At 36.5% G+C, this 26,385-nt stretch overlaps 1 protein-coding gene across 1 annotated transcript in view; it reads right to left on the reverse strand.

The window, feature by feature from the left end:
- Positions 1-26,385, reverse strand: part of LOC129364073 (CUB and sushi domain-containing protein 1-like) — a 386,251-nt gene that overhangs the window by 19,449 nt on the left and 340,417 nt on the right. Inside the window, exons 55-68 of the mRNA XM_055036496.1 lie at positions 25,197-25,370; positions 24,012-24,185; positions 23,651-23,824; positions 20,485-20,673; positions 17,781-17,957; positions 13,953-14,138; positions 9,971-10,147; positions 8,748-8,927; positions 3,945-4,118; positions 3,748-3,814; positions 3,140-3,246; positions 2,594-2,667; positions 318-429; positions 18-197 (exon numbers count right to left, since the gene is read on the reverse strand). Of these exons, the coding sequence (XP_054892471.1) occupies positions 18-197; positions 318-429; positions 2,594-2,667; positions 3,140-3,246; positions 3,748-3,814; positions 3,945-4,118; positions 8,748-8,927; positions 9,971-10,147; positions 13,953-14,138; positions 17,781-17,957; positions 20,485-20,673; positions 23,651-23,824; positions 24,012-24,185; positions 25,197-25,370 (2,145 nt within the window). The remainder of the gene's footprint in view (positions 1-17; positions 198-317; positions 430-2,593; positions 2,668-3,139; positions 3,247-3,747; positions 3,815-3,944; positions 4,119-8,747; positions 8,928-9,970; positions 10,148-13,952; positions 14,139-17,780; positions 17,958-20,484; positions 20,674-23,650; positions 23,825-24,011; positions 24,186-25,196; positions 25,371-26,385) is intronic.

The following is a 26,385-nucleotide window of genomic DNA, read 5'->3' on the forward strand; positions in this document are numbered from 1 at the left end:
AGAGAATTTCTGAATACCTTTACAGAGCGGCGGTTTCCCTGTCCATCTTCCATCACTTTTGCAGGTTCTGTGCTCTGATCCACCAGACAGATAAAAACCTTCTTGACACGTGTATATCAGTGTATATCCTAAAGTTGGCAGGTCCATAGCACGAACATCCACGTTACTGGGGGTTTCTGGCTGTCGACATGAATGAGCTGAGTGATGAGAAGCAGAAACATGTATGACATTCTAAAATTTGACAACTCAACAAGCCAAGTAATTTCTTAATAGCCTGAAATGAACAAGTGATAGTTATATCCTGAGTTAATCCTTACATATGCATTCAGGTTGAGTTCCACTCCAGGTTAGGTTTTCCAGGCACGTTCTTGTTGTTGAACCGAGGATATGGTAGTTTTTGCGGCACTTGAAAGAAATCTTACTGCCCACCTACGTATCATTGAAATATGATGACAGAAAGACTATTCAGGTTACCCTATTCTATTCGAAAACCATGCCATATTCAACAGAAAATAACCTTCAATTCACAACACACTCAGCAGGTAAACAAGTTGAGGGGTACTGAGAGAAAGCTTTTAAGGTACATTTGAAAAGAAACCATGACTGTGCGCATGAAAAAAAAAACCTTCAGTTTTATGACTCATCTCCAATGAATATGCACGTCACATTAGTGCTAATATACCAATTCACTGCGATAACTTTCTTCAAGCAGTGTTTTCTTCTTGTTTGGGGACTGAAGATGAAGAATCGCATTGTGAATCAATATTTGAGAATCTTAAACTTGAACTTTGGTGTCAAAAACAGTCTTCTTTTCTACTTCAGAAAGAAGACTGAAAATAATCTGTTTATTACCTGTTTGAATAACTTATCTGAGTTCTAGCCTTTAGATTTACATTAGAGTTATTAATATTCAAACCCCTGTCGTACTATTTATGTAATACCTCAAAGTTTTCTATTGGTTTATTTATGGACGCTGCTGCCTTCGTTCTAGCGGGTGTGTGCTGTTCTTGCGGTTCTCACGCTGTCACCTCAAACTCAACTGGGTTGTTAACTGCTGACTGATCTTTTAACTCGGACTTCCAGACAGAACCAACCAGTGCCTCATCTCCTTTCTTAAGAATGCATTGCTAGTCTACAATTCTGCCTTTCAGATTGTCAGAACCCCCCTCTGCTTCTCACCCCACCTCATCCCAGTTGTCTGCAGAGCATTGGTTGTCTGACAGCCATCTGTTAAATACGGTTAACCCCCGGCTGCTCCTCCACCAACACAAGCAGAGTGACTGCCAGTGAAATTTTGATTTGTGCTGGCTTTTTAATATTTTGAAACGTACAAAAAAAATCTACAGATAAAGTAGCATTAAATGAAGTGCATATCAGATTCTGTTACTTTCTATAGCTGAGTTAGACAGAAATGACTTTTTAAAAATATTTTCAGAGTTACTACTATAATTATCTGCAATCATCTCTTCCTTTGAATAGAACATATTCCTACATAATTCATGGACGTTTGTATTTTTGTTACTCATCTATCTCAGGTTTAAACTACTTGTTTTCAACTGTTTTGTAAATACTGTGAAATGTTTATAAAATCTCAACTAATTTTAAAAATTTAAACTCGGGGAACAGAAGTGTCATCATCTAAGATGAAGCCTGCTTTAGGATGCAAATATATTTGGCAACATTTTATATGACGGGTTATGAATAGGACTGTGATGGCACTAAAATAAACATGACTTAACACCTGTCATGTGTAAGTCTTCATGAAAATTTATGACTGTTGTCATAAAGTGTCATTCAGTAAATTATGACACTTAATACAAAGTTGACACTATTCAAAATGTCTATTATAAAGGTATTACTGATTAAACTTTAAAAAATATGTAGCTTTATGTTATTAAAGCTAAAGTTGAATCAGTAATACTTTTATAACACATTTATGTCAGATCATGATTTCTTGGTTAATGTCAAGTTGTCATAACAAAAACATTTAGAATATCAACTTTGCATTAAAAGTGTCATGATTTACCTAATGGCACTTTTTGACAACAGTCATTAATATTCATAAAGACAACACAAATTAAAGTTTGTAAAATATTTAACTGAAGCTATGTGTACCACATTTACCAAGAATAGGGGTCAAATCTCTAGTTTTAAGGGTCACCTAAATCATGTGGATTTGTACATGTACATATTTGAGCCTATCTTGGCTAAACTTATGCATCCAATTATTGTTTTAAAATTCCTTGCATTTATTTTGCTTTGTAATTATTTTTGCCAGATTTCTATAAATCAAAATCACAGTGATCATAATGATATTCATAAACTTCTCTCCAGAAATGTATATTTGATTTATACATAAAGAGTCACAGTAACTTTGACATAGTTCTTGCATTAATGTATAGTTTTGGTTTTACTGATCTCAGTAAAACCATCACATCATGGTTCGGTTTTCAGGAATATATCATGGTCAACAGTGCTAACCGCTGCCCTGCAATCCAATAATATTAATAACCAGGTTACATACATGTGCTTATCTCTAATTAAAAACTGTGAAAACACATATATTTTTACTTCACCGCCATCAAGTACTCACCTGAAAGCCCTGGGCCAAGATCGGAATACCATAGGCTGGAGTTCCTGGATCACGACAACTGTTGAAGGCCGGGTCTACACACGCAAACATAAGAAAGTACCCATCGTATTTCATTATGCTCCTTTGATTACATTACCAACCGTTCCATCCAAATAACATGCATAAAAACAATTATTTCATGATGCTTTTTATTTATTCTACAAGGGCATGAAAATACAGGTAATCAGGCCAAGAAAACAAAAAAAAATAATGAACATCTACAAAACTGGTAATAAAGTAAACCCATTAAATTGTGGAAATGCAAATTTCAAAGATGGTGTTAAGTAGGAACAGGTGTCCTGCTTGTTAAAGATGTGCCCCATGCTTCAACACACTAAAATCAAACAGTTGAATTTTCTCTTCAACGCATTTTTATGTTCCACAGAAACCTGCCAGTTACTGTACTCATTAAATTTAATCATGTTCAAGCAGTGATTTGCCTAAAAATGTACTTTCTGATGCATCCTACTGGTCAGAAAGCAATGGTGTTTTCTTTCTTTTAGTTACCTATACAGGTTGGTTGATGCCCACTCCAAATCCCATCTGCTTGACAGAGTCTGGTGGCAGAGCCCATCAGCACATAGGGGGAATGGCAGTAAAACCTGACCTCTGACCTGTAAGAGAAAATAAATATTAAATCAGACATAAACATGACAGGAGCCCCAGTGTTTAAAACCATGACGAGATCTGGACATTTTTCTCTATGATAAATAGAGGTGCACCAATAAATCAATTGTCCCCGATTTTTTTAAATTTTGGGAGATCAGTGAGCGGTCAGTACTTACATGTGAAGGTGACCGTACTCACCGATCTTATCTACCTACGCAAAGGTCTGCAAATTAACCACTCTCTTCTTTTGCTCTGCTGTGAGAGGATTGACTGGTGGACATGACCCACCAGGTCATGTCTGTACGTTTGCAGTTAACAATAGTCATCCCATGTAGTAACAATTCAGGCAAAAAAAGAATTTAAAAAATCAGTATTGACAGAAATCACAGGCAGATCGGGCTTCTAAAAGATTGGCAATCGGCAACCGGCCAGAACACTGCAGTCGTTGCACACCTAATGAGAAAGCATTTTGTCTCATGTAGAAATAACAAAGTTTATCAACTCACCCGAATGAGAAGATGTTTCCCTCTCTGAATCCTTCACCAGGAGAACCAGGATCCCCACACAGGACAGCTTGAAAAACAAAATAGTGACAGTCAACATTTCTACTGTTCTGCACTTTCAGCATCGCTGACAATCCTTTGCTTAAGCTCAAATGGAGTGCGCTGTTGTTTACAGGGAATAAAGAAGAATATGAACTCACGCAAACACTGTGGAACGTCTCCAGTCCAAGTCCCGTTTCCCTCACAGGTTAAGACAGCAGGGCTGGACATCTGATAACCCTGAAAACAACTGTAGCTCACACTGGATCCCCAGGAGTGATCAGTCCCTTCGACCTTTCCATTGAGCACTTGGGGGGGATGTCCACACTGGATAACTGAGGGAACACACACAAATCAAAGTTCAGCTAAATTGTCAGGATCTCTGCTCATCCTATGAAACTTTGTGTATGCAGCTCAGCAGGATATACACAGTATTTTACCCTTAATTTAACATTAATTCAACCTGTTTCACTTAGTCCCACTTAGATGGGTAAGAAAAAAGAGCATTTCATTCTTGTAAGAGAGATGAATGTTGATCCACTTAAGCAGGGTTATAGATTTTCACTAAAACTTTTCCATATCTACAGTCAGAGAAAATAATTCAAAGTTTTAACACTGAAACTGTGAAAAACCTGTTAAAGGTTATGTGCTGCCACTATGCACAGCTAAGGGGACTGTGAGCAAATTTCACTGGCAGACAGAAAACAACAGAAGTGTTGCATGTTAGCATCACCAAATCACCATAACAACCACAAATTTTAAGGATTTGTGAGTGTACTGTGTCAAACATTATTGCAATGACCCTTTACTCCAATAAGCTTTTACTACTTTTAATGAAGATGTTAGATTTCATGATTCAAATCAAACCATCAACGCTCAATAAGGCCATAATCTGTCTACTTCTATTCAGCAAAAATTGGGTTTCCTTTCAAATGTGTTTTGAATGAAGATTTAGATGATATCCCTTAATTCTTCCCTCTGATACACATTTTGAGCGGCAGTGCTATTTCTGGTAATGATTCACAAAAACCCATGACTATTTTAAAGCTTAATTTCGAAACTGCCAGTGTTCGGCGATGATATCAGATTGTCTGCGGCTGTCTGAGGAGTATTGTGCATTAAAGGAGGAATTTGTTATCATTTGATCATTAGGCAATGTGCTGTTTATGCATGACAAAGTTATTAAAGATGACGTGCACACGCTTGCAGAACAGTTCACACGCACCGATGTGCGTGCAGATAACTTCATGACGCGATAAACATCTCTGTGTGTGCATGTAACTAACTCCCTGAGATAATGATAACCATCTGCAAGGCTTCAAACGTCTCATAAAGTCAGTGTAATTTCTGTCTAACTAGGAGACAGATGGTGTCATGCTCCATTCACACTGCTCTGATGATACAGGGTGCACACATGGATCCAGACACAAGGCTGTTTTTTGTTTTGTTTTGTTTTTCAGCATGCTTGTGACATTTAAAGCCAAAATTAGTAAGTTGATTAACTTGTTGCAAGCAGATGTGATTGCCTGGACACCAAAATAAATAAATAAATAAATAATTGTAGATGTATGAACCCATCAAGGGTCTAGATGAAGTACTGAGAGGGGTATATGAAATACAACTACATAAGTATGAAATAATAGCTATTTGGCTTTTTCTATCATGTCATTGTTTATGTAATGGGTTTGAGCCAACTACATCTGTTTGCAGCATCTCAAGCAACATATTTCTGTCTTTGAGAGTCACAAGCGATCTGAAGAAGCCTCCAATGTCCCCAAAGTCATTCTCAGAGACAAAAAAAGAAAGTGTCTCATCATTCAGTATCACTCATTTCATATTCCTACAATGTGTTTGGCTGGTCCGCCCCCATCCAAAGGAATAATCTATACACCTGCACACAAGTCATTGCCAGTTCTGTTCAGCATGCAGTTCATCATTTTATTGCTTTGTGACTCCAGGAACAATAGCTGGTGGCTGGCCAGAAGCTAACAGGGATCCAAATTAATCACTGTATGAGTGTTTTCTCCTTCATATAAACAACTTTGTTATTATCGAACAAAGTCCAGCTGTCAAAAACTGAAAGAAAAGACTTTTATTGACTTCAGCTTTTTTAATATTCAAGGCCTGTATTTCTACACGTCTCCAATGCCTAAAGGACACCTGTGTTTGGAAATGAAGGATTTTGAACTCTTTCACTTCCTCTTTGCGTCTTGGTTTGTATAGACTGCGGTGGCATCAAAACCTGGAGGAAGAGGAGTAAACTTGCTCATGTGTCTCAGCTTTTTATTACCTAATTAGTATTGTTGACTCCTTCCACCTACTCCACCCACTCTTCTTTCCTTGCAAATCTTCCCTGTACCTCACCTCTCTTCGTCCCCCAGCTCCAGCTCTCTCTCATTCCTTACCCTTGAGCCCCACGGCTCCGCTCTCACGCCTTTTTGGACCACTTCCCCTCTGCCTTTATTTTTCTTTTAGGCATTTCTCTCTTGGCACAATTCAGCCAGCCAACACATTTTATGAGCCTAATTCCTTTTCTCACGGTGTGTTTACAGGTTCGGGGGCAGCTATTGATTTGCTTCTCGGTTTTCTCATCGTTTCTTTACTTTCTCACTTGTTTCTCTTTTGCTTCCTCTTTGCTGCCACTGTGATGCCTCATCAAAACACCTCCCTTTTCCATTTCCATTCACTTTCTTAAATCTCTTTTTCTTGACATCCCAATGCTTATTCTCTTAATCTCTCTGTTGCTCAATGTGTGCCATTGTTGGTTTTGTTTGCACCACCCTCCGTTCTAATCCTATTTTTTTCCAAATGCACCTCTTTACCACTTTGATTCTCTCTCCTCACTTGTCACTGCTAGGCCTCTTTACCTTCCACCCCATACCTATCATCCTTTGTTATTACTCCGATTACAAAATCTGTCAAACTACAGCCTTGAATTCTCTCAGTTCTATTTATTTGTTTATATATTTAAGAAAAAAAATGGTTTTGCATCAAAATAGGGTTGGATCTACACAAAAGTGATGGAAATGGGAGAAGTAAACAAAACTCATGATATGAGAGGAAGACTCTAAAGAGCAGGAGAAAGGTGAGCACTAAAGGGAACAGAAAATGAAAAGAAAGTAGACAAACAAATGGGAGAGAGCTTGAAGCCCATTCCCATCCCCAGTTCTTATTCATCCCTAACACCTATAATTCCCACTTTTCAATTTCCTCGTCAGTCTCCATCACCAACAGTATCGTGTTTTTTTTTCTTTTTTCTGTTCTGGTGTACCTCTCCAACTCCTTTGCTTGGTTCCTTTTCAGCATCCTCTCTCCCAGTTTTCTCATTTTTCATCTTAGTTCAAAGCCTCAGGTACTGAGAAAGCCAGCAGGATATTTTCTGTTTATGGGAAGAGGTGGTAGAGAGGATCGCAGGAAAACATTTCCCTGTTAGTGTTGTTGAGCATAATAGTCTAAACTAGGTTGTTTTATTGTACCACTCTCAAACACTGTATGCTTTCTTTTAAGGTCTTCTTTTGCATGTTTTAGAGAACAGAAGAGGCTTTTTGCTTTAAAAACTCACACTGTTGTTTTGACAGGTAATGTTCTTGTGTAACAATTTTAGATCATCCCTAGTCTTTTTTTTTTTTGGCAAATCAATTCACATTTAAATATAATTTCTTAGTGAAATCAGCACTTTTTTATACCAATCCCAATAGCATAGAAATGTTATCCCTCTTTATGATCCTCAATGCATGTTAGTAGAAAATACTGTGTAATTTTTCAATAGTCAGAACTTTAATGTAGGAAATAAACTGATAGAAATGAAAGGAGGAAAAAAATTATCAGATACTTTTTCAGTTTTTATAATGCTCTAAAATGTTTGAGAAATTTTGACAAATATCACATATTTAATAAAAACATAATAAGATAAAATAAGATAAGATAAGAAATAAGATAAAAAATAAGATTAAAAAAAAAAACAGTAAACCCTTACCTATCTACTCCACCATCCAATTAAATTAAGACGTTGTGAAACCATGTTTTAATTTGATTTGAGCATCCGGTCTTCTGTGGAAAGAGTCTATATCGCACAATCTGATTTGGCAGCATTGACCCACTATGATAAGTGTTGTCAAATTTGTCAAAATTAAGAACATCTTAATTTCAAGTGGTTTTATCAATTCACTACACATTCTACCGTAATGTTTGGAACGTGTTAGCCAGTACCTTGGTAGAAAATAATTTTGCCATGGTACTCTACTCATTTGTTCAATAATTTGAGGAATACCAGACACCCACAAAAACGCCGTTAGGACAAGCTGGTTTCGATGAAGAATGGCTGTCTTCACTGTGCCAAAATGTACTTATACTAGTGTGCATAAAAGGTAATTTTGATTCTGTGTAGCTTCTCTACAGATTATGTATTTAGCGGTAGAATAGAAAATTAGCATGTTAGTAAAATCCTACCAGAACAACTAAAATTTATGTCAGGATAATATAGAACATAGTTTGCCATACTTGTTGCAATGTTCTATTTTTATACTTGGTGATGCACAAATTACTTAAAAGCAGTAGTGTCATCTCAGTATTGATTGTAAAAATAATTTCTTTAATTTACAAAAAAAATACTTTTATTGAGTTATTCAATCCTAATCTCATTGTATATGCAATCTTGTGTGATGAAAAAATTTGTCTTGTGCTTCAGGAGACACAGCTTTGCTGTCTAACTAATGTAGTATAAATGACTGGACTATGGGGATCAACAGGCCTACCTGTTTCCGACTGCACTAATCTGTGCTGCCTCTCATAGGCTTTTGACTCATTCTTGAAATGAGCCAATTATGCTTGCACTTGCAGATCAGAACAGTTGCGGTATCTCATACAAAAAGCTGGACACTCCCAGAGGTGCCATTTCTGAACCACGACCAGATGGTAAACTGTCTATGGATCGTAAATCTGCCACTTATGTTGCTTTCTGATACCTTTGCAACTGGGTTTGGTTTGGTTCCAGGTTCCATCTTTAGTGCAGCTCAGAACATTGCGTCCAGCTGGTTCCATCAGGTGGCCAGGGTTACAGCGATAGGCCACAGTATGGTTGAAGGTAAATTCTCTTCCCAAATAGATGCCATTGGCGATGGGCCCAGGGTCGCCACAACTGATCACTGAAAGGAGAATAAAAAAATATTCTTAGCTAAAGCAATGAGGAAGGGGTTTTATCTGCTTTAGACATGTTGATTTATTCAATTCCCTTTAAAGATGTACAAGTTTATTTACAGAGCTCTCTGTCACAATTAGAAAAACATAAAGATCTCTTAGCCACCATTCTTTAAAGGGCCCAGCATGGTCAGACCAAAGTCAAATCATTTTCACACAACCTTCAAGGTCCACAAGACACAGCGAACCAACATCCGGTGAAATCCCTCCCACTGCAGTATGCATCATGTTGTTTTGACATATATGTGGTTTACAGCAATATAGTAAACACAGCAATCATGACAACTTACAAGTTCAGAGGAGGAGAAAATATTCATACAATATGTACTTCCTCTTAGCCTCGGACAATTGCTCCTCAAGAGTATCCATCCTACTTTCTGGCTGAAAAACCGACCTCTGGAAGTTGAGAAGTTGAGGCCAAAAAATTTAATAAACAAAATTCAGACCAATCACATAACAGTTTTGCATTACAAAGTGAGGTGAAAAAGTTCCTCATAGGGGTTTTAATGAGAATGGGAAGATGACATAAGGTGAACATGTATTTTGTCACGCAACTGCGACAGTGAAAAACAATTTCAGCAATTCGGCCCGACCATGCAGAATCCTTTAGTTCCCAGGTGCAGAAAAGTGCTTTTTAAAAAAATAAAAAACTATGCAGTTATACTCCCGTTTCCTAAATGTTTGTCTGTTTTCTGTTAAGCTAGCCAAATTAAAGTATTTTGATGCAACATACTTACACTTACCTAAATGGTGGTGATGAATACCAATCTAAACAAAAATTTTTTATCCTTAATGCGTCACTGATATGCATTGAGGATAAAATCATTTCCTCAATGCATATCAGTGAGGATATCTAATAGATAGATTACTGCATAATAATCTATCTATTACTATGCAGTAATAGATAATTACTATCTATTAATAGATATGCAGTAATAGATAATTACTATCTATTACTGCATAGATAGTAATCATGTAAAAGCTTTCCTACCAGTGCAATCTGGGGGCTGGCCAGTCCATGTGCCATTTGTTGTGCAGTGTCTGGTGGTCAATCCAGATGTTTTAAACCCTTCCCAACACGCGTAAGCCACTGAGCTGCCAAAGGTGATGCCGTCGCTGAACACAATTCTTCCATGGGCAGGGGTGCCAGGGTTACCACAAGAAACGGCTGAGGATTGATGAGAAAAAAAAAACATAGCCGTCAGCGCTGATTAATGGAGGAAATAACTGCAAAGCGAGCTGTTAGTGTCTTCCTGTCAATCAGTGCTGATCAGCTCTGGGCTGCAATAATGAGATTATCACTGGAGACAGCTGGAAATAACCTAAAATGCATCCTTTAGTTAGTGAGGCTGATTGATGAATAAAGGTCGTTGGCCTAATTCCCAACACTGAGTGGCAGATGCGCTGGGTTACATTTGTGCACTTAAGACTAACTGGAAGCTTCGAATAAATCAGCATCATCTACCGAAGGGCTGCTGCTTAAAGCATTAAAAAACACCAAGGCCAAGTGTTGCCTGCTTCTGTCTGCTGGAAGAAAATCAGTCTCTCTGTTGGGCAAAAGATTCATGAGCTTTAACATTTATACACAAATAAAAAAACAAAGGAAGCATTGCTCAGGCTGCCAGGTTGTAGAGTTGGTTCATTATTTAGACCTTGTGGACAGAGAGGGATATGGCAAAGGCCTTTTTAATTTTTGATCACAACTGCTCAACGGATTGCATTACAAAACTGTCAGGAAGGGCACTAAATGCAGACAGGAAAGGTCTGAACTACTGATTCATTGAACTTTAGTTTGCTGGCAAAGCACATTAACAGAGCCAGGAGGAATTAGCAACCACCCACAGCGCATTTCACTAATAAGATCATGACAGCTGACAGCCTTTAACAATCAGCCACCTATTGATTGGATTCATTTGTTAGGACCCTTTTAAAGCTTGGTCCAAGAGTACATTTTTGCTGTTTTCAGCTAGGAGTGTTAAGAGTGTGTGCAGTAGCAGCAGTCTGTGGATGTGTATGTATTTGTGTCTATGGATTTTTGTTTACTTGTGTCCCGGTGATGGAAATCTCACCCTTTCTGAATCAACTTTTAACCACTATTAGCCTAATGAAAAACAAATGTAGACAGACGTAAATAATTAGCCTTACACAAACACGGGCCCTTGCAAAGGCAAACAGACGTGCTTTTCTGAGGTGTGTGCATGTTTCTGTTGGATTTTTAGTATGTGTAATCAATTTAATAGAGTTCAGACTTTCTTAGAAAAAAGAAAAAAAAAAGTTACATGTACAGTGTGTGCGTTATAGCTTTTTCCTTGCCATAAGAAACTACAATTCAAACATATTGATTTCTGACATGAAGAAAAATTACATTACATTTCTGCATTAAAGTTTGGATTTTCAAAGCATCAATAATTTCAGGGTTGAAAAGACGCTTTTGGAGTGCAATTAATCAACAGTTGAACAATATTGACCTTTATGACGTCAAGCATTGTGATAAACACAACAAACAAAACCTACTACTTTCTAAACTGATGTTTATATCAGAGCAAACTGTTGTCTTTGCTCAGTCATATCAGAAAGCCCTTAAGTTGTTAAAGCTGACTTTGAGCATTCTGGTAATTATTTTTTACAGGCTTTAACAATGCTGAAGTGGACACTGATACTGTATGACTCATCCTTCCAAAAAGTCCATAATCTAACACCAGCACTCAAGCACACTGGAGATTATGTGCTTTATTCAGCTGCAATATTTTGGGGAACAGTGTGAAATTTCCAGTGAGTCTATAGCGCTACAAATACCTTCTGTAATTTCCCGTAAATTCCCATCTGCCCACAGAGTGCCTTCAAAATCTGCTACTATAAAGACTGAGCTTTATTAGAAAAGTGGCGCTCAAGATTCATTTCAGAGAAACAGATGCAATAGATTTTATATCTCAATATTGTATCAAATTTCACAAACTTAATGAATTTTTCCACTCAGTTCTGTTTTTGAGCTTGTGAGAATAATACAGCAGGACACGTCACTTTTCTTTTTCTTTTTCCTTCTGTTTTGTAGAAGCTATTTTGATGTGAAACACAGCTAACATCTGTCATCTGTTGGTATTAGTCAAGTGTGTTTTGTCAACTCTAATGTTGCTGCAATCATTTACCAAGACAATTTTTAGACATTTTAGGTAAATAATTAGCAAGAATCATCTACCAAGACATTTTACCCTTTCCTTTACTGACAAACCTTTATTTTCCACTCTGACTTGGCACCTACCCAAACTGCCAAGAGTACCAACACCCAGTTTGTATCACTGTGCTTGACTGGCTACCAAATTCCCCTGAACTAAACCCAAAAGAGAATCTATGAGATATTCAAGAAAACATTTCAGTGCACACAACTCCAAAGTCAGTGAGACTTAATGGGGGCAAGGTTCTGGGGGAACATTCAAAATTTTATAACCAGCCCTCCCTGTTAATCTTTCAGCACTTTTTTTTTTTATTGTGAACAGCATTGTCCACAATAACAAACTGTGCTTGAGAGACTTGGTTATCAATTTTTGACTCCGTAGGGTATTGTCAAGAGGACAACCGAAGACAACAGACGCGACAATGCAGGCCACCCAAAGAAGACGTTAATGGCTTAACATGCACTGATAAGGTAAGGTAATTTTATTTATATAGCACATTTTCAGCAACAAGGCAATTCAAAGTACTTTACACGAGTTAGAGGAAATACAAACATAATAACAAAAGGGAAAAAATAATAGCAGAAAAAGTTTACAAAAAGGTAAAAGTATAGATCTACATATTGGTTTCCCATGTTTAGTAAGAATACAAATTTATAACCCAGTTGGGGTTTATCTGGATTCATGATGTTGGTTCTCCATGTGTGACTCAATAAAGTAGATGGTAATACATGTAAAAGCAGCCAGGGGCCAAGTATTGACTGTACATGCTGTGCAGTACATAGACATATCTCCTCTGTATTACAAACCAGTCACATGTAATATTCTAACTTTTTGAGAAATTTAATATTTGAATTAGCTGTAAGCCATAATTATCAAACTTAACTGCATAAAAACCTTGAAATATATCACTCCATGTGTAATGAATCTATATAATTTTCACTTTTTTAATTTAATCACTCAAATAGATTCACTTTTCATTGTTATTCTAATTTAGTGATATGTATCTGCAGTGAAAATATGATCTAGGGATAACATTGAAGAAGCTCAGATTCAACACATTCATAACTCATGTCTACAGGGCTTCATTTCATGAATACTCCATCTCTGTCACGGCTTGCAAGAATGAACAATGAGCAGGCTTCTTCACATTACAGAAAATGTATAGTATGTAGCGCAAAGCCTGTTTGTTTGATAAAGGATCAGTTTCTTACTGTCAGTTGTGTGCCTGATGCTGCTTTATGTGCAAAAAAAGAGCCAATGCTCATCAGCTCCTGGGCCTAAGCTGATTTATATTTTTCCAGTGCATGGTGAAAAGTCCACATCCACAAATGCATTATAGGTTTTTGCAAAATGCGGAAAGACTCATTTTATAGCATATTTCATTTCAGCTGTAATGTTTTAAAGAAACTGGGTTGGGACCCAAAGGTAATGAGCCAGGAATAGGTTGCTATCGAAATGTCTCAACAAGACAGACAGTTCTCAATATGCTATGCTGTCACATCACAGGGCCTGGTATAAATCAGGCAGCCAGATTTTATAATAAAACAAATTTAAAAAGGCTTTGCACATGTAGATTACTGTTTACAAAGGTACATAAATGTCTGATTTGTTCCACAGAAGAATTACTTCTTCGATTTTCAGTAGAAATAAAGCCTAAAGCTGTGACAGAACCATGCAGGTATTCTGTAAGCTATATAATCTTTGAGGTGCAGTGCAGCTTTATAACGGCTTCCTGATTGTTACAGAACCAGATTATTAGGTAACAGAATTCAAACAAATGGTCAGTGCTCCACTTCCTACCTTGACACACAGGCTGTGTACCACTCCAGCTGCTGTTGTGAAGACAGGTCCTCTCAGCTGAGCCAATCAGATTATACCCGGCCTCGCAGCTAAAACGCAGAAGGCTCTTGGTCTTAAATTCTTCCCCTCCCAGTCTGGTGCCATGTGGCGGGATCCCAGGGTCTCCGCACAATCCAGGACTAGCTCCTATAGGGAAATGAGAAATGGTCAATTAAATTTAGAAAGCATAACATCACTCATGTTTAGGTGAAGAAATGTAGTACTTCTTTGCACTGGGACTATAAGATATAACAAACAAATCAGTTCACTTACACAATTTAAATTTACGTAATACATCTCATGTGAAGAGAAACCAAGAGTGATATTTATTGTTTGATGCAATTAGAAATTTTAAAAAGCTTAATACTGTATATTCCTGACTTTAAAGTCTCATTGGAGTATAACTAGCATTCATTTAGAGATTGTCAAACGTGAGGGGAATCTTGTCCATGTTAATAATATGATCTGGTGACACATGTTCAGTTTTCTGCTTTACAACAAAATCACAGAAACTGACCACCATGGGTTGGAAGTATGCTGGCAGTTTCTGACACACCGATGTCCCTGCTCTAAATCAAAGTTGGGAACGACTCTTATCCGTTGTATACTTTGCCGGTGGAGAGGAGCAGAGACACATGCAGTATAAATTCCGGGTGATAGACGTGGTTGCATTGTATGAAGTGGTAACACATGCAATGCAACAATGAAACTGAATAAAAATACAAAGTCATTGTTATTTATTTTCTTTGCAACTACCAGAGCATGGAGACGTAATCCTGCCTCTCCTCGAAGCACATTCCAAGGCAAATGACCATACTTCATTCTTGGTTCATGATTCTAGTATGAATTAAAATTTCAGCAACAACCAAAAAAAAATGTGTCATGAAAATGAAAAAAACATAAATGTCACATGTGAGTATGAGTCACAAGAACAGCCGAACTACAAAAAACATTGTGACTTATGGTCAGTAGAAAGACAAAAGTTTTTTCGCTTAAAACCATTATGTCTCATTTATGTTCATTAGTTCCTACACAGTTTTCGTCTGTTTGATATAATGACACACACATACATACATATGTACTCCGACATGCACACAACACTAATTGTTGTTTTTTATGACATAATAAATTTTTCTAAAGAGCTATTTAGCGTGTCACAACTTTAGCAGCTCAAACTGGAAGCAGAGTCTTGAATTTCAATCAAGCTTTTAGCTACAGGTTGAAATCTTCCCTGTTAGTGCTCTGTTTTAAGGCCATCACAGGAAGCTCATTGTGTTTCAACTACTGAGAAAATAGCTGATGAGTTTCAAAATAATCATTTTTTGTTAACATGGGGTTTGTGTAAGACTACTGCAAAGCATCACTTACACCCTGCACAGGAAACAAGGATAACTCCACTGACTTATTCTCAGATGCTCAATATTAGCCAACCAGCACACAGTCAAGAATAGCATTGAAGACAGTCACCCAGACAAACAAAAGACTCTCAGAGTTCATGCTGCTGTCTTTTCTAACCAGCGAGAATCTTATCACAAGTGGGGAGAATTTTTATAAGACACAAGCAGACTGTCACAGAGACCGCTGCTCAGTGCAAGGTCACATTTTGTGGACACTCACAGCAACCACTCTAAGTCTATTATGTAAACCTTGCAAGTACTCGGTTAGACCCCATTTTCTCTTCAGAACTGCTTTGATTCTATGTAACATATTTAAAAAATATATATCATTTGAAGTGAGACTAAGGCTGTTGTAGTGACAGTATCCTGTAGCTCAAGTAATTGAGCTAAAGTTCAAACAACCTTCTAATTAGAAGTTGCCTATTGTTACATTTTTAAATTCGATTCATTCACTATATATAACATGTTTAATGTTTACTTTATCTATTTTTAATCTGCTTGATTATTATTACTATTATTATTATTATTATTATTATTATTATTATTTATTATTACTATTACTATTATTATTCTCTTCTTGTACAAGCACTTTGAATTGTCTTTGGCTGAAAGGTGCTATATAAATAAAATTGCCTTGAATTGCCTAAAGTGAATGTTCAGTGTAACCCACCTTTCAGATGATTCCAGGCAATGCTACAAAATGACTGGACTAATGTTATTTAAGAAAGATCTTGAATAATGACTTCACTTTGAGTCTATTTTATACAGTCAAGAAGTAAATATGTGCAAGAAAGGGCAGTGTGGTCATGGGGTGGTTTGTTTTTGATAAGCAAGGGGTAGGTAATTATAATCAAGGTTATAAACAGCTTGATGCCGTTTTTCAGCTATTAAACTGATTAACTGATTTCAAATTATGATGTCTCCTCAGGTGTGTAATTTATGTCCCAAACTGTGGAAAATTTGAAATCTTCTCCTGGGACACACTCATGCGCTATGAGTTAGTGCTCACTGCTATTAATCTGCAGGGGAAAGACTAATGTTTAGCCATAATGAGCAGTGATTAGTGTAGAAGTAAAGGTAATCTAATTTCATCATTATCGCTTTTGATAAAGTGAGCTAACCTGTAGTAGAAGGATTTACGGCTCTTTAGCTCAGTCAAAAAATGACAGCACTGCAGTTTAAAAGTACTCCCTAGCAAGTGAAGTTCCACTTCAGGACAAGTAGAAATAACTGATGACTACCACACAACTGAGCAAGATAACTGCAGACATTTTCATGATTATGGAAAAAGGGTCTCTCTTGATAGTTGGCTAGAAGCCACAAATCCATCCTTAGTGTCTCTCTCTTTGCAGAAGCAAACAAAACTAAGTTTCTTTAATATTTACTGTTCAAAATTAAGTGCACAATACTGCATGTGGTTCTGCTACTATTTCCACTCTGCCAGTCCCTGCTTGCACATAAAAGGGGACAGGTTTTGAAATGAAATGAAATCACTGTGACTCTGCTCCATTAACAGTATTTGGACTGGTTTAGATTTAAATCGTCACAGCAACCCTGGTAAAAATAAGTTCTACATGAAATCTGTACTGGTGTTGTGTAATCTAAAACAAACAAAAAATGATTAGACATTTAGCAAAAACTGCAAGTTAATGCCTGACACCAACCGCACATTTATCACATTTCAAGTTGCTTTACTTCTTAAAAATATTTCTCTGATTCTAGACATAGAAAGTTGAGCTGAGTAGCTTTTATTTTGCTATTTTGATAATATCAAATGATATTTTTCCTTCTGTTGCTATTTTCTGGATAATGGAGAACAACGTATATTTACTTTACTTGAATGGCATGTTCTCTTGCCCAAGTTAACCAAAATAAATATACATCTTTGTAACATCATATTTCAATTTAAGAAAAAATAAGAAATTGTAGAAAGGTATAATCAAATTAAAAGATTCTGACCCTACTATTAACCTAAAAAAGTTATGTGTAATATAAAATAAATAAACAAAACATGCATTCAATTTACATCTGTAAATGGGGTCAATAAGTATGTGTTTAAAAAAAAAATCTTTAATGTTGCATTGTTTCCTATTTACATTAAAACTATAAATTCTTTATATGCTTTTATAAATTGTCACCAGACATGAAAATAAGTATTGAAGGTGAAGCACATCTAGTATTTAATTAACATCTATGTAGGTTTTGCAATTTATAAGAAAAGTAACTACATTATTACATACAATACTTTAAACAAAATTAGATACAGTACATCTATTGTTGACCATTTTAACTGATATATCTGATTTCAGTGAACAATTTCTAAGTCTTAAGTTGTGCAAATGTGTACATTTTAAGCTGTGATTGTTTACAGCCTTAAACATAGTTTGCCTACCTGTGCAGTAGGGTGGTGCCCCGCTCCATGTGCCATCTTCTTGGCAGTTGCGTGTAGAATTGCCCACTAGAACCCCGCCAGGCAAACAGGAGTACTGCAGAACAGAACCGTATGTCCAACTGTGGGTTCCGGAGACTACTGCATTAGGTGGCACACCGGGATCGCCACAGGAAATAGCTATAGAGATGATGAGATATTGGAAGAGAAAGGAGACAGACCAGGGGTGGGGTTAGAGTTTGTGAGTAAATCCAGTTATAGATTCCAGATGCATAACTGCATTAGGCAGTGCAGCTGGGGTTCTGCAGATGGCGAAGGAGAGAGGGTGACAGGAAGAAAAAGTGAGGCATTACCTCAGGTGTTTGTTGATAATGTATGTGTTTATGTGTGAAAGCATACAAAGGGCTATAGAAAGGCAGACATTTGTCTTGAGTTGAAAACTGATGTGAAATGAAAATCAGCTAGAAAGAGTGCAATGACGAGGTACGTCTGCAGCATGTGTCTCCACAGGTAGGTTTGTGCTCATAAAACTTTCTCTACTCTCCACTTTTTCTTGACCCCCGGTGATCGCCAATCGGCCAGTAATTTTCCGATAAGACCTTGTTTCTCGAATGTGATGCTCGATGCACAGATACATCCCCTACTTTTTCCATTTCTGCCAGATTCCTCATCCCTACCTCTCTGTTGACGTCGTCTTCTCCTGCACTTCTGCTCACCTCTTTGTGCTTCTCCCTTCATCTTTGAATCACTCTGCTTCTATCCCTCCCTGGTTTAATCTTGATGTTTCTATCAGCCATAGTAGGTTCCTAACAAGAACATCTATTGCCTGAAGAGAAACATGCTCAGTTTTTTATGTACACACATACACACTCATACACACAGTTATGCAAAAACCTTTAAGCCTTTTTCTTCTATTGCCTTTTTATGATTGCTTCCCTTTCTCACTCGAACCTTCTTTTTTCCTCAGTTTCTCATTCTCTCCTTGTAGTCATTTTGGTGGCTCTTCTAGCCATTTCACTCCTTGTATTGCTTTTTTGACAAATATTTAAAAAAAAAAGATTCACCTGGCTGTGATGGGTTTTTTTAAGGCATGTGTTCGAAGAATTCCTTAATATTCTCCTCTGATATTTACTTTTTAAAGATGTAATTATAACTGACACGGTTTTAATGTGCAACAATGCATTTTATGCACTGTGTTTATTTTGGACTGGTCTTATGTGTCATGCCGTGATTTATGTAAGAAAAAACCTAAAGTCCTAAGCAAGGCAGAGAGACAGTGTGTGAAAAGCTCCAACACACCATGATCTTATTGTTTCCACTGACAGAAGTAAGTGCTTTTCAAATGCAATAGTGCAGATGATTGAAGTGCTTGAAAGCAGGGTAACTTGGCTTTTTTCTTTGATTCTTTATTTGTTTTATCTCCTTTCTGGAACCCTTTTCAGTTCAAATGGACTGTTGGAGAGTTTCAGGCTAAGGTGTTGTACAGACAATCACACTTGAGATTTGTTACAGTCACATGTGTCACTGATCCATCCAAGAAGAAGAGAGGACACTAGTCCTGGTTTTCAAAAAGGCATTTCTCTTTAAATTCAGGAGGGGGGGAATGTTGTTCTCTTTAAATTTATATGTCTATGAGAAGAGAAAAACAACAACAACAACAACAACAAAAACTCTACTTTGGTGAAGCAAAGGCCTTAACCCTCTGATGTAAGTGGGTCTTTTTTTTTACCCTTTTTGCAATATTTTTGTAATGGAAAGTTTTCATCAATTCATGTTCCAGGTATTCCTCAAAAATATGTTACTAATATCATGCAATTCATTTTTTAATTGACCTTTTATACATTTAAGAAATAGCATGTTTTACTGTAGCATAATAGAATACAGACAGTAGTGTTAGCTTGCTTGGTTAGCTAGCTAGTTTCAAGAAAAGTGCTCTTTCACCTCCCCTCCTCATTCCCACACATACAAAATTAGACCCAAGTCAAACAGTTTAAAAGCCAACTATCCCTGATACTGATTGAATGTCTGTGAACTTCTGAATCCAATGAGATAAAAATAAAAATCACAGAAAAATACTTATAACCCGCTCTACATCCTACTCCCCATTCGACCCTGTCCCTCACTCACCTCCTTCTACCCTAAATAAGTAATTTTGTCCCATCCTATCTCTTATTTGTTATCCACAGTTCATCAGACACAATAACTTGTTGTTGCTACAACTAAACAACTGTTTTGTAAAACAAAAAAAACACAATTATTTTAGTGGGCATTTGAAGCAAACATCAACATTTGGAAAGAAAGTACCAAAACTGAGTCCTTGGCAAGCTCAGACTCCAAAGCGTGCCAGAAGCTCAACTTACCCCAAAACTACCATTTCAACCTTATTTGCAGCCACAATTAAAACGCTACCCTTTTATATTCCGTTTATGACCTCATGTTGTAGCTCACACCTAGCACAATAGATATATGAACAAATTTAAAAATATGTATCATGGTCTAAATACAATTCTTATGAAACTTATGACAGACTATATTGACTTTTAAAAGTGAAAAAAAGTTTTTTAAGAAATAAATCATATTCTACAGACTTCAAAAAATATCATCTCATTTGGTCACATAAATGCTTTTTACAACTTCCGAGCTACAAGGAGTGGCTCAACTGACCCTTTGATTCAACAATCACCAGTTGTTTTTTTTTTGGTCCTACCTAAGCAACGAGGTGTTGGTCGGTCCCACAGACCATTGTGTTGACACGTGAGGATTGCAGAGCCCAGAAGGTAATAGCCTCTCTTGCAGTGGATCACCACAGTTACGCCATAGCTGAAAATTTCTGGGTAATGCAGACCGGACTGGCGCACACCGTTCTCCACATGGCCCGGGTCCGAACAGTTCACCACTGCACAAGACAAAACAGTTCTCATTCAGACTAAATTTTTTTATGCACAGAAATTATTCATTACGTGTTAATACCCAAAAGGGTGCAAACTAGGGGGTCATCACTTTTTCAAAGGGCGATATAGGTTTGAATTTGTTTCTCGCTTTCCAATAAGCAGTTCCATTTAAAAAAAATGCATTTGTGTTTACTTGTCTTGGCTTTGACTAATATTTAAATTGGTCTGAAACACTGACGCGACAAAAATGAGGGCAAACATTTTCTTCCACACTGCCGTATTATATTTTTATTCAGAGTGGAGCAACCACCACATAGTTCACCTCTGACCCTTTTTGTTACTGTTTCTCCTCTGTTGTTGCTCATAGTGAGTTTTCCTGTCCTGCATGCCTGATTCTTTTGCCAATTTACTCCAAACAACTCTGGCTCAGTATGAACCACAATCCCAGCTGGACATGAAGTTTCTGGCCTTTCTCACCAGTTTGTCAGTATAGAACAGAGGGTTCATGGTGTGGTCTTTCCTCAACTAAAATGAATACTTTTAAAGATGTTATTGCTACTATTTTAATTTGTCTGACGTCTCAGGCTCATTTCCTCTAAATTGCATTCCTAGTATTAAAAACAAAAATGTAGATACATCTAAAAATCAACTACAATGGATTGCATTTTGCCAGCAAATATTCTAATTAAAAATGTACACCAATAACTTGTACATTAAATGTACCAAATATGTTTTTAAGTTTAAGGTAATTTCTTTTTTAGTCTTACAGTGCACGTGATTTATTAGATTAATAAAAATTTTATCAAGTGCTTAATGTTTTAATAAATAATAAACAAGTATTTATTGTTTATTATTAGAGTGTGTAAGTAATGGGGCTTATTTACTCAATTTGTTCTAAATTAAATGTTCATATTTATTTCTTAAATATTTGTTATCATTTAGATTTCAAAAAAGGAAATCTAAATGATACATTTTCATTTGATTTACCTTCATATTCAATTCACTTATAAAAATAAGAAAGGAATCCTGACTAATATAACTTTTCATAGTCAGTTCTCTACTGAATCAACACTTTAGGTTGTCTTCTTGAGATAACCACTAAAAGATGCTCACTTTTCAGTAATCAAACTTTTAAGTCGCAAAGGAAATGATTTAACATTACAAATACAGAAAACCTGCAGTTTTAAAAGTAAAATCTCTTTGTGAAACATAAACGCATAACTCCTTTTATCCTGGCTTAAACCTCAACTCCCATATTCACTTTAAGGATTTACTGCCTGCTGTTTCTCCTCCCGAAATGACAGACACCTTGACGTTTCACTGCAACTGTTTGAGACAGTCGATGCAGTGTCTGCCTATTGTTGTGTGTCACACTGTGCTATGTTCTCTGTGTGAACTGATTATGTGGTATTACCAGAGAATTTAAAAAAAAATGCTATCAAAAAATCTTAACCTCTTCTTTCCCACTTTCTTCTTAAATGTGCTGACTAAAAAAAAACTGTGTCACAAATTCAGATTGCCCTTGCAGTTCCTTTAAACCTCCTCTTTTGTTACACCCTGCTTGGTTTTCTTGAGCTCTTTGTTCTTAACTCTTGCTCTTCTCTGGGAGCATGCCAGTCCAATAGGAGTAGAGTGTGATTTTCCACATGTCACAGGGGAGGACTGACATTCACTGAAAACCCAAGCCCATGGGGGAGATGGCTGTGTGTGAGTAAGAGTGTGTATGTGTGTTTGGCGCCCTATGGGAAGCAAGAAAGTTTCGGGCTCATAATTGACAGCTGCTGCTGTGAGAAAGGGAGAAAAGGAAGGAGGCAGAGAGGGAATAACAGCGAAAAAATTCAGGAAGGATGAAAAAAGGCAAGCCAGAAGAAACCTTTTGATGGGAAGCCCATGCAAGAGAATTTGTGATATCAAGTGTTTTAAATGCTTAAGAGTATCTGTATATGTTCTCTTTAATGAAATGTTTAATAGAAAACAAATTAATAAATGAAACAAGAAAGTGAAAAATCTATTAAACAGGTTCAAAACACAGCAGTATTTTTTCTTCTCTGCAAACTTTGTTGGCTATGGATGACATGTAATAAAAACAATTAAATTAATATCAGAAAACAACAAAAGAAATATTATATCAAATATGCCAGCCTACAAAAAGGGAAACTTGTACACTACGCAGGATTTGCACTCAATCCTTGGTTGGACTTCTTAATGCTTTTGAAAATACCTTTGTAAAGAAAATGTTTTCTCACCACTAAACTTTCCATTGATATATAGTGATAAGCCATAATTTTAAAAGAGATGTAGGTATTATAAATTTTTTAACTGAAATTCTAAGAGCTATGGATGAAAAATAATTTTAAGTCTAAAAATGTGTATTTTAATGTTTACAATTTGTATTCATTTACATCTGCTCCAATTTTTCCACCAAACTACTAATATGTAATTGAGTGTTTGCTGAATTTTACCTAATCAGATTTTATATAAAACTTTGTGACAGATGTAGTTTGAACAAAGTTACAAAAAAAAAACAAAACTAAGCAAAACATTTTGATGTTCTTTTCAGATTTTCTAAAGCTTTATCTTTTTTTGGAGACAGATTCATAAATACAGTATTTTGAACAGATTGTGGGGTTACCATCCTGCTCTAAGACAATAAAATTCTTATTGAGAAATTTTATTGTAGTTCTAACATCGGGTCCAAAATTGAACCTTTTCTTAATATGCGCTTGTTTATAATCTAAACATTGTAGTAGAGGATTTTTATTTACATACAGAAGTGATCTTTATGTTTTAAAGTCACAAAATCCTAAAACATAATGCATTAAAAGTAAACAAATAAATACAGAAAGTAATAAAATTTTTGATGATTTGTTATGTTCATTATATAATTGTCAATCACAATAACAAAGCAACTTTTATTCTCTCTCCCTAATTTGTGAAGGTTTCTAAAAAGAAAACATATTTTAGGATGCAAACAAAAGTGACCTTTGCAGACAGGTAAGGGGTTGCTCCACTGTCCGTTGAGTCGACACTGAGCGCGGGCATTCCCACTGAGGATGTAACCTTTATTGCAGGTGAAGTTGACAACGTCATTGAGGTTGAACTCGCTGCCATTGGTTCGCCCATTGGCTGGGTTTCCAGGGTGACCACAAGTGATGGCTAAACAAGTCAAAGGAAACAAGAGAAAATCAATAAAAAAGATGATTAAGTGAAGCACTGTTATCCTCCACTTCACATCTTTCACATATTTAGCATGCAAAAAATGAGGCATTTATCTAATTTAGCTCTTTGTTTTCCCTAACAAAGTTGCAAGTCATCAACATCTTAAAAGAATGTGTTTACTTACGGACACAGACAGGTGTTGTTCCGGACCACCGATGGTCTTGCTGGCAGATTCTGACGGATGTGCCGATTAGTCTATATCCCAACATGCACTGGTACACCACAGTGTCACGGTAGCTTGAGCCATCTCCGCTAATGTGACCATTGACTATAGGGTCTGGAGAGTCACAGTGACCAGCTGGAAGAGACACATGTTGAAGTACTACAGTTAAAAAAAAAAAAAAAAAGCTTTCGCTTAATCAATCTCAAGTTTGCTTGGTGCACACAAAGCTAAAACTTTAAAACACTTCAAATATTTGAGGACAACATTTTGGCCTGAAAATCATTAGTGCATTTCAACAGATTCAACAGAACCAAGAATTTGGCAATTAGATGCACAAAAGGTCTCTGAAAATCATGAACATGAGAAATGTATGTGTTTTCGAAGTGACCTTGAAATACGAACCCCCTATTTTGAGTTAATTTTCCCAAGAAATGAAAAATATTTCAAGGATAAATTGGCAGCATTAAATATACCTTTCTGTGATACCTTTCTAAAACGATGGATCACGAACAAACTACTTGTAATTTAAAAAAAATGGTTGTCTTAAATATAGACTATTTAAAAAAATGTTTTACATTGCATTTTACAGTAAAGATGTGTTTCTTTCACAGACATCACAATGTCTGTGTTTTCTTCTGTCTTAACCCTATATTTAAATATGTCATATTAATGCTGAACATATTTATTTTCAGAATTTTGAAACTTTTGTAGGGTAATTTAAAAACACCTAGTCTAAAGCTAAAACAATTTAATATATGTTAACAACGTCACCGAAGTCCTTTGCAGTGACTATGTATAAAATCCACCCTATGTCTTGTCTATCATTTGTACTGTTAGAATACGTCTCATCTAAAAAAATATATATGTAAGTAAAGGTTATAGTAGATGTTAAAGGCATAAACAAAGAAAACCTCTCCAATAGATCACAGACTTATAATGAAAATGGTCCAAGTTAACATTTAATGAGAATGATACTTCTGACATTTTTCTGACTGCTCACTACATTTTAATCCCAATATGTCTTCTCTAATTATTCACAGCACACACTCAATAGAGTATTGATTTTATTGATCAGGCTTTCATGTAAATGTGATCAAGTAGAAACCAGAAAACAATACACACTCAACAATATTGAATGGGTCTTACCTAAACATTTAGTTTCTGCACCACTCCACAGCCCATCAGCGCCACATTCTCTCACATGTGATCCAACTAGTGTGTACCCATGGTTACACATAAAGATGGCGGTTGCTCCAAATGTAGTCAGTGTCCCCAGTTTCGTACCAAAGGGTGGTGTAGGAAGTTCCCCACAAGAGATGACTGAAAGCAAGAGATATTTTATAGAAAGAATTTAAGTAAATACCTGAAACAGTAATAATAATATAGCTAGAAATCTGGAAATGGAGAGTCAGGAGTGAGTTGAGGTGTTTTGGGGATCTGATCAGGATGGGCACAACCGACTGGAAAGAATCCAGGAGGAGGACCCAGAAATCACTAACGGGACTACATATCCCTTTTTGGCCTGGGAACACCTTAAGGTACCCCAAAACGAGCTGGAGAATGTTTGGCCAGTTTCTGCAACGGCCATAATAGTTGTGACATAAATCTGAGAAGAGCATTGACAAATCTAAATGTGCATATTTTTGTTTTGTTAATGAAACTCAACACTGTGGTTGGAGTACAGCAGACCACGAGAGAAGAGACACTGGATACTGAACAGAACTGAAAGCAGTGCAGGCAGACGGAAAGAATCAGATTCGACTTTAGTTGTAAGATCAAAAACTGATCAGGTTTCTTTATATTCCTTTGTTCTTTTTTGTCCAAACAATTGGAAATGCTTTTCTGATTCTTAGGTCAGATGCTGTTGCCACAATTTATTCAATATAGTTTTTTATCTGGAGTCAGTTAATGACAGATTTAGGAAGAATAAAGACTTCAAACTTATTGTCATCTTTAAGGAATTCTCCCAAATCCACCTAAGCTGCTTTAGTAGCCAACTTACACAAAGAGATTACTTAAAATTGACCTAAATAAATCAATGTTTTAATCTTAAACAAATTTAATCCCCTCACTATTTTTCCTCTCAGTGTACACATCTCACTTTATCAACAGCAATTCATGTATTATGCAACGCTAAGAAATTCTGCATTGGAAAGTTTTCAGTCACAATGTTCTCACAAAGCCTTTCTTTATGAACTAAGCAGCAAAGACACATTGCAGAATACCACTCGTATTTGAAAAATAAAATGTCTTTGATGGTTGCCAACATACAAATCGTCTTTAGGAAACAGTCTATATTTTGCATGAAATGGTTATCACAGCCCCAAGGTGAAAG

Source organism: Poeciliopsis prolifica, unplaced genomic scaffold (genome assembly GCF_027474105.1).
Source record: "Poeciliopsis prolifica strain line A6 unplaced genomic scaffold, Auburn_PproV2 SCAFFOLD011, whole genome shotgun sequence".
Lineage (NCBI taxonomy): Eukaryota > Metazoa > Chordata > Actinopteri > Cyprinodontiformes > Poeciliidae > Poeciliopsis > Poeciliopsis prolifica.